The 9083-nt window shown below is 35.8% G+C and overlaps 1 protein-coding gene across 1 annotated transcript; it reads right to left on the bottom strand.

Moving 5' to 3' along the window:
- Positions 1 to 333: 333 nt before the first annotated feature.
- Positions 334 to 9014, bottom strand: stxbp6l (syntaxin binding protein 6 (amisyn), like). The gene is made up of 7 exons (XM_052586433.1): positions 8753 to 9014; positions 7301 to 7469; positions 7068 to 7198; positions 6746 to 6995; positions 6529 to 6627; positions 2963 to 3138; positions 334 to 1307 (listed from the first exon to the last, which is right to left on the bottom strand). Exons 2-7 carry the CDS (start codon positions 7455 to 7457, stop codon positions 1287 to 1289), a joined length of 834 nt encoding a protein of 277 aa, XP_052442393.1. The 5' UTR covers positions 7458 to 7469; positions 8753 to 9014; the 3' UTR covers positions 334 to 1286.
- Between the last annotated feature and the right edge of the window lie 69 nt (positions 9015 to 9083).

Raw genomic sequence — 9083 nt, forward strand, 5'->3', positions numbered from 1 at the left:
CTGCCTCAACACCTTCACAACAAGTGTAAATGCTACACCAGTTAATAAGAAATATGTGTATGAGCACATATGGGTTTTCTAGAAATATGACTAAAGCAACAAATCAGGATGCATCCGACTTGCAAATATACACACTTCAGAATTATTATTTTTTTTACATTTGTTATGCCCCCCTTTTACTTTGCTGCACTGAAAACCTTAAATTATTTATTTATTTGGTTATTGATAGAGGATTTTCTGCAGGATGTTGAACTGTTTGTATTCGAGCTCCATCTAGTGGACAGAAAGTTCAAAGACAGCCACCACAGATAACAATACACATTTCACTACAAGTAGGTCCCCTGTCATTTATTTGATCAAATGATGGGTGTTTACAATGTGTACAGGAGCACAGACAAAGACAGATACAATTCTCTGTTACACATATATATAATGAAATCTAAACTGGACATAAAAGAAATAGGCTATAAAACGCAGGCCAAGGAGACAACATGATGACAGCAGAAAGACATGAGCAGAAAACAGGATGCCAACACCAAACAGGGAGTCCGTCTCCATACACCCTCTGGTCTCTTAATACTGCTGCTCACAATCACACAAACAGAGCTGACTGTTATCACATTACACAGAAGCAGCAGACGAAGACTGCACTGACAGTGTTATTCACACACAGATCACATTCAAATAAACACGGTGTTCACAATGAAATAAAACAGCTTGTAGCATCTTCAAGGAACTTAATCTAAAGAGCAGATAAAAGCAGTTTCCTCCTGTGACCAGAACTAAAGATCAGAGGACCATACAGACGAGTATCTCTGTGTGTTATATCAATTGGAGTAATTTACCACTGTTTAATTAACCATTATCATGTGGGGGCAATTATAATCTATATGATCATATGAAAGAAGAGTTCAAAATAAATAATTACTATATTGTTAATGGAAAAGAAATGGTGCTTCCAATAAGCTGAAGTGCTAAACCTACAGAAAGGAGCAGCCACCTGCTGCTATATTAAACTGTGCCTACTGTAGAAAGGGCAGAATAAACAGATCTGCAAGTCAGTCACAACACAACTGCTTTAAAATGCTCAATGGTTTGCAGATGCATTAAGAAAAGCAAAATACACAAACATGAGTCCAGTCTGCAGGTGAAGAGGAAGCTGAACAAAGTGCCTTGCACTCAACAACAGCATTTAGAGAAGTTAGATTTGAAGATTTTCCAGCGACCAGACGATTAGGAGCTTCTCTGTAATTAAACTGTGTATTTCCAGGCCTTCAGGAACACCTCTAAATCTGCTTCAGAGCCAGCTGTGGGAATAAAGATAATGTGATGCTTTAATTTCATTAAATTTAATTAAGTGAAATGGTCACTAGTTATACACAATAGTGTTGTTTCGCCTCCAGAAAATAGCCATAACTTCTCCTGACTACATGTTTTAAATAGTATATTATTTATTACACTGATTGACAGTGGCAGTAAGACTTTTGCATTGTTAGAAAAAAGAAGTTTTATTTCAAATGAATTCTACTCTTTTAAACGTAAAAAAATAAAATAAATAATAACTGTATCATGTTTTCCACAAAAATATTAAGCAGCACAGCTGTTTTCAACATTGATAATATGAAGAAATGTTTCCTGAGCAGTAGTTAAGCATATTCAAATGATTAGACTGGAGTAATGGCTTCTGAATATTCAAGCTTTTCATGCATGTGTATATATTTATATATACATAACAAATATACACAGAAATCACATATATTATGTAAACAAAAACATATATTTTGGATGTGATTAATCGCAATTAATCGTTTGACAGCACTAGCACATACATATATATATATATAGACAAACACACACACACACACACACACACACACAGGTGGACAAAATTATTAGAACACTAGTATATTCACCAACTAAAAAATGGTCAGTTATTTCTATCTTTTGTTGTATTGTGTTATCAGTTTCCATGTCTCCACACAGAGATCTGATCTCACCATCATTAGTCTGTCAGGAATAACATGAAGAAACAGAGCAAACTGAGACAGACTCAGTCCAGAAGAACTGTTCCAACGTCTCCGAGACGCTTCAAGAAACCGGTGAAGCTACACTGCTGTTAAAAGTTTTAGGCACTTGTGTAAAAATGATGTAAAATGAGGATACTTTCAAAAATAATATCATAAATAGATTTTCTTTATCCTTTAACTTCTATTAACTAAATTAGATCAACATTGGTGTGGGCATCTTTTGTGTGCAAATATTTTTTCGTTAGTTCTGCAGGTTGGTTTCTGAAAGACGTTGGAACAGTTCTTCTGGATTGAGTCTGTCTCAGTTTGCTCTGTTTCGTCATGTCTTTCCAGACAGACTGATGATGATCAGATCAGATCTCTGTGTGGAGCACTGCTGCTGTCAGACAAACACCTCAATGGATTATTACAATTAATGGCAAAATGTCGGTCTGGAAATGGAAACTGATATTTTACACACACACACACACACACACTCACATATACAGTATAGAAACATGTATCTTTACATCTGTCTCATTTGAAAGTGAAAAAAAGTGACGTGAAAGTGACGTGACATTCAGCCAGGGATGGTAACCCATACTCAGAATTCGTGCTCTGCATTTAACCCATCCGAAGTGCACACACACAGAGCAGTGAACACACACACACTGTGAACACACACCCGGAGCAGTGGGCAGCCATTTTATGCTGCGGCGCCCGGGGAGCAGTTGGGGGTTCGATGCCTTGCTCAAGAACACCTAAGTCGTGGTACTTACAACTGTACACGCATTCCCCCCCACCCACAATTCCTGCCGGCCCGGGACTCGAACTCACAACCTTTCAATTGGGAGTCCGACTCTCTAACCATTAGGCCACAACTACGACTTCGACCATGACCACGACTGCCTGGTTGTTCATGGCAGTTCAATTTGGAGTAAATCAGAGTAGCTCACCTTCTGCACAGCTTCTGCAAACTCTCTGGCCCCGTGCAGCGAGAGGCTGGTTTTATCGTCGGCCCTCATCAGAACCTGACTGGCCCTCCTCATCACGTTCCCCATCTTCCTCACGGTCGGAGGAGACACGCTGCTCCTGCTCCTGCTCCTGCTCCTGGAGGCTTCAACAGCTGCTCCTGTGGAAATATTCAGAAACACCTACAAGCATCATGTCCAGTTCCAAACATTCATTCATTTAACACATTTACAGTGTAGGTCCCTAAATAGATTAGTTTTAAATAGACTCGTGTTTAATGCAGTACGGTGTATAGCGGAAGAGAAACTTCCACTGCTGTCTGCTGCTGCTCTGGAATAAAGCTGATGCTCCCATTTCAGTTGAATGCTTTCCTATTAGTGCGATGGAAAACAAATAACCCAGATCAGCGACTGAAAGCATGGCTTTAGCATGTGTTTTTGTGTCTCTGTTTCTGATCTCTTGATCTTGTGTGAAATAGGCTGGTTTTATGTGCTAATGAACATGAAAGGGGACAACAGAAAATGACAGCAGCAGCTATCATACGCTTGAAAATTCTGCTGTGTCATTAACTCATCTCATCAACTGTGTGAAACAGACATGGCAGTCTGTGAGTAGGGCTGAGGTGTGTGGACTGGTGGCTCCAGGGCAGCTTGGCATCTCTCCCATTCATTACACACCATTCATCCATGATCCGCTGGGAAGGCTGGTGCCACTTCACTCATCTCCGCTCCTCTCCCCCTCCTCAACGCCTGTCTTTGTGTCCCCGCGCATGCCTTCATCAGAACAAAGTGGCCTCTGAACTAACCGGGCGCTCTTTGCAATGGACCCATTCTCTGGCGCTGCTGAGAGATCTGTCAGAGGAGCACTATAAACCACCTCCCGCCGACAAAGAGCCCTCTCTTCCTGCCTGGACCTGACTGAACTGACCCACACAACCACACAGACAGAGCAGGATGGAAATGAACCGAAAATATGCATTTCTAATAGACTGGCCAGGGGTCAATGGCATTATGGTTCTTTCTTTTTATAATAATTTCTATTCATATTTTGGATACCCCTCTTCAATGAGGAGCGTGTTGTTGTTGTTTATTCTTAATTTGTTTAATATATATTAGTGCTGTCAAATGATTAATCGCATACAAAATAAAAGTTTTCATTTGCATAATATATGTGTGTGTACTGTGTATATTTATTATGTTTATATAAAGACAGACACATGCATGTATATATTTCAGAAAAATATTTTGTTTATATATTAAGTATATTTATTCATAATTTAAATTATATGAATATAAATACAGACATGTAAACACATTATTTTTTTTTTCAAAATATATACTGTATTTATGTGTATTTATCTATACATTAAAATGTACACAGAATACACATAACTTATGCGAATATAAAGAAATATATTTATAATTAGATTAATTACCAATAAGAATTATTGTTGTTATTATTAGTATTATTATTATTATTATTAGGAAAACAATATAAAAACATTTTTGAAAACAAAAGATGATAATTAAAAGTAAGCATTTAAAATAAATATTAAAAAATATCAATAATAGAGGTGATATTATTATTATTATTATTAAAATACATTGATATAAAAATGCTATTATTCCTGAAAACAAATCCTTAATTAATATTATTAATATAAATAATAACGTTTTATCTACCAAGTTGCACCAACATGCACAAAATTGTGTGTGTATTTGTATATACTTAATACATATACAATACACACACATATATTATGTAAACAAAAACTTTTTATTTTGGATGCAATTAATAATTTGACATCACTAGTTAAATGTTATAAACGGTATAAAATTATTATTTTTATTACTTTATTTTATAAAAACTGAATTATTGATTAAAAGGCATACTTTTTATTTTTATTTATTTATTTATTACATGTTTTCAAGGTGTATATATATATATATATATATATATATATATATATATATATATATATAAAAATCTGTTTTCATAATGGTTACACCATCATTAAATTTAAACATTTGTTTAAAAATGGTATAAATGTTTTTCAAAACCATATGTGACCCTGGACCAAAAAAAAGTAGATTTGTAGCAATACCCAAAAATACATTGTATGGGTCAGAATTAAAGAGCCACACAGATGGGAAATCAAAAATTACCTGTATTACAGTGTATGATGTAGCTGTCCATCTGTGTAAACAATGTGCAAAGTAATTATACCAAAAAGTACACAATTTATAAAGTTATTGGCTTCTAAAGTAAGAAGTCGACTCTGAATCGCTGAAACGAGTCGTTATAGATTTCAAATCTTTTGCCCATCTCTATGTATGTCACTAGAACACTTTGCATAATAATCTCCGCCTACCGTGTTGGGAGAAACGGAACTCTGACCTGCCCCACCCCCCCACACAGACGCTCTGGTTGGTGTGAGAGCATCATGTCGAGGAGACAGTGTGTTTTTAATTGTAAAGGCAAGTTTGTTTTATTTTCACTGCCAAAGAATGAAGATCAGAAGAACCAATGGCTAAAATTCATTTTTACCACAATACCAGAGCAGTACAACAAATCCCTTTTGTTGTGTTCACAACATTTCACTGATAACTGCTTTTCTAATCTCAATCTCTTTCTAATTTTCAAAGCATTTGGCCATAAAAGATGGTTCATTACCAACTTTATTTAGAACAACGAGCATCTCCGAATCACAACACGAAGTATGATTATGAAGTTATGTGTTTGTTTTAAAACTAAACAAGTGCTGCTAACAGATATTCTGTGATAATCCATATGAAAACAACGCGATGTCTGTTTTTCACGTCTCCCTTCATTATATCTAATGTGACCACGCTCCCGCGCTGAACGCGCTATTCAGATTCAAACTGAAGCGCGCGACTTGAATACACCCACACAGAAGAAAAAGCAGCGAGGCTGTTCAAGTTTTTTTATTTTACTGTTTGCTTCGCGATGAGAGGAATAAGACATAATTCACTCCGAACAGATGCTAACGCATAGTTTACCGTGGAGGTGTGTGCAGAACAACCAATCCAAACTGGTTATGTTAGTTGACCAATCAGAACACAGTATGCTACCGAAACGTGGGGTTTAAGGAAACTGAATCTTTTGAACAGCTTTGCGCGAACCGTTTGGGGATCTCTGAGAATTGAGGTAATTTTAAAATGATATTTTGACAAAATGACAATGTTTTTTAACCTTGGATGGATTTAAACCTAATGTACAGGACTTATAAACAGTGATAGGAAGCTTAGAATTTTCATCTTACTGGCCCTTTAAAGATTTTTCTTTTATGCCAAAAATCATTAGAATATTAAGTAAATATCATGTTTCCATGAAAATATTTTGTACATTTCCAAATATTGTCCTATACCAATAAACCATACATAACTGGAAAGCTTATTTATTCAATTTCTAATAAAATTAACACTTAAGACTGGTTTTGTGGTCCAGGGTCACATTATGACACCAATTTGATCACAACGAATTTGGAAAACAAACACACACACACACACACACACACAATCCTACTTACCTTCACGCTGAGGATGACCCTGGTTTGCTGTCACACTGTTCTTCATTCTGTTCAAAAAAATCTTGCAGCGGTAGATAACCATATAAACAGAACAAGCATCTGAAATATGGAAAAGAAAGAAAGGAGGAAAGAAAGAAAGACAGGGCTTTGTTTTGTTCTAGTTCTCAGGTTCAGGTTCAGAGGTCAATACAGTGATCTGTCTTCCCCAGCCGCTCACCTCCCATTAGCTTCTGCTGACAGTTGACAAAGCTAGTTTGGCTCGGAGCTCCAGGGCTCTTGTTGTTCTCCGTTTCTCCCGGGGTCTTCTGGTCTGCAGGGGATGCTGCGCTGGCTCGGGCAAGCTTGGCCTCCCAGTAGTTTTGACAAGCGTGGTACAGAACCTGCACAAACATGCATTTCTCTGCAGCTGAGCTGGCCATCCATTGATCAGTGGTGCGGTCGAACACTAAGTCGAACTCAGGAGTGTCCTGAAAATACGCACTGAGTCAGAATAACAGACCATACTGAAAAATGAAAGCTGCATTAAGAAGTATGGTCACCTTATCGGGGTTGATGCCATTGACCTGCCGCAGCTGCTCCACGGACCACTGAGACCTTTCAGCAAGCTGTCTTGTGCCTCGAAACTTCTTAACTTTAGTAATGAGGACTTGAGCTGGTCTGCTGTTGGTAACTACATGGAAACAAGGACGTCTCTGTCAAATGTCAAGAACATCTGACTGCTCGACAGTGATTAAACTAGTAACTAGATACTTTGAGTTTCTGAAGACGTTACCTGACAGGCAGAGGTAGGTTAGGTAGTCCCGCTTGCGACCTGCATTGAGGAAGGACAGTGCTTTCCTCTTTATCCTCCTCCTCACCTCGATGGCTACCAGTACCTTTTCATCTCTTGGAACAAAGATCTCACGGCTGATGGCTGACTGAAAGCTCATCTCTCACAATGCCTTTTAGAAATGTTTCCAAAAACATGAACAAAACATATTTTGTGCTCAATGACAAACACATAGCTTGAACCAAATACCATTACAAAACATAAATTAATTAAACAGATTAATATTTCTCTGTCAATTCAACAGTTTACTATTTACGTTTCTGCTGTTTCATATATATATATATATATATATATATATATATATATATATATATATATATATATATATATATATATATATTTATATATATAGCTGAAATTTTGAACTTTGAGAAAGCAAAAAGATTAATGAAAATTTCACCATTTCCACAAAATATTAAGCAGCATAACACTTTCAGCACTGATAATAATAACAAATGTTAGCATGCAGAATATGGGTTGATTGCCATTATAAAACATAATAATTTATTTTAAATTAAATTAAATTAAATTAAAAAAATTTTTACAAAAAATTAAATTTTACATTATTTTAACTGATTAAGATTTATTGGTCAAAACAACGGTTTAATATTTACATTTCTGCGGTTTCATTAACTGTTTTTTGATTTATTACATAAATTACTGCAATAATATGTAGGCCTACACACACACACACACATATATATATATATATATATATATATATATATATATATATATATATATATATATATATTTATAAACTTTAAAATATTTTTTTAATTAAATACTATTAGAACAAAATTACTGCTGTAATTTTACTTTATTTTTTTATTTTATTTTTAAGTATCATGAAAAAAGTATCAGTTTTCACAAAAATATTAAGCAGCACACAGTTTTCAACACTGATAATAATAATAAATGTTTTTTGAGCAGCAAATCAGCATAAGAATGATTTCTGTAAGATCATGTGACACTGAAGACTGGAGGAATGATGATGAAAAATCACAGGAATAAATTACATTTTAAAATATATTAAAATTGAACACTTTTTTCCACTAACAAAAATAACATTTTTCTAAGATTTAAAAATAATTAAACAGTATAAATATATTTATATAAAATATATTTTATACATATAGTTTAGCCAAGTTTAAGTTATATATCTATATTGAGATAGACTATTCACAAGTGACAAAGTTAATCGATATTGAATTAATATTACGTTTGAAAACAACCGACGTTTGAATGTTAAATGTATTTATTAAAACGTTAACATATTTCAAATCTAAATGACACGTTGGCTCACCTGTTGCTCTTTAAGTTTCCGAACACATAACAACTTTGTGAATTCCTAAAACCACACAAATCTTTGAATACACAGATGAATCAACGCACCTTCTCCTTCCTGAAGCTTTCTTCTCCCTCGAGCCTCGAAGAGCGGTGAGAACTGTCTGTGTCTGCGCCTCAAGCCATCTTTATCCCGCATCTCATCTCACGAGAGACAAGCCCCGCAGAAAACTCGCAGGCTGTGTGCTATATCCGACTGAGCTGACTCCTGAGAGAGCACTTTAGGGATCATAGACGCGTCTGAGTCAACTGAGCTCAAACATGCGGTCTAGTTTAGCGGCTTGTAGTAGGCTAGGCTACTTGAGACAGAGCCACACACACACACACACACACACACACACACACACACACACACTGGAAACTAGCGGTGATGATCACA

Source organism: Carassius gibelio, chromosome B20, assembly GCF_023724105.1.
Source record: "Carassius gibelio isolate Cgi1373 ecotype wild population from Czech Republic chromosome B20, carGib1.2-hapl.c, whole genome shotgun sequence".
In the NCBI taxonomy this organism is placed as follows: domain Eukaryota; kingdom Metazoa; phylum Chordata; class Actinopteri; order Cypriniformes; family Cyprinidae; genus Carassius; species Carassius gibelio.

Bases quoted from the DNA above. Each gene is read 5' to 3' on its own strand.
- stxbp6l (XM_052586433.1), bottom strand. From the start codon at position 7,457: ATGAGCTTTCAGTCAGCCATCAGCCGTGAGATCTTTGTTCCAAGAGAT. The intron at 7,199-7,300 runs GTAACGTCTTCA...GTTTCCATGTAG, and splicing joins AACCTACCTCTGCCTGTCAG to TTACCAACAGCAGACCAGCT. The intron at 1,308-2,962 runs GTGAGCTACTCT...TTATTCCCACAG, and splicing joins TTGCAGAAGCTGTGCAGAAG to CTGGCTCTGAAGCAGATTTA.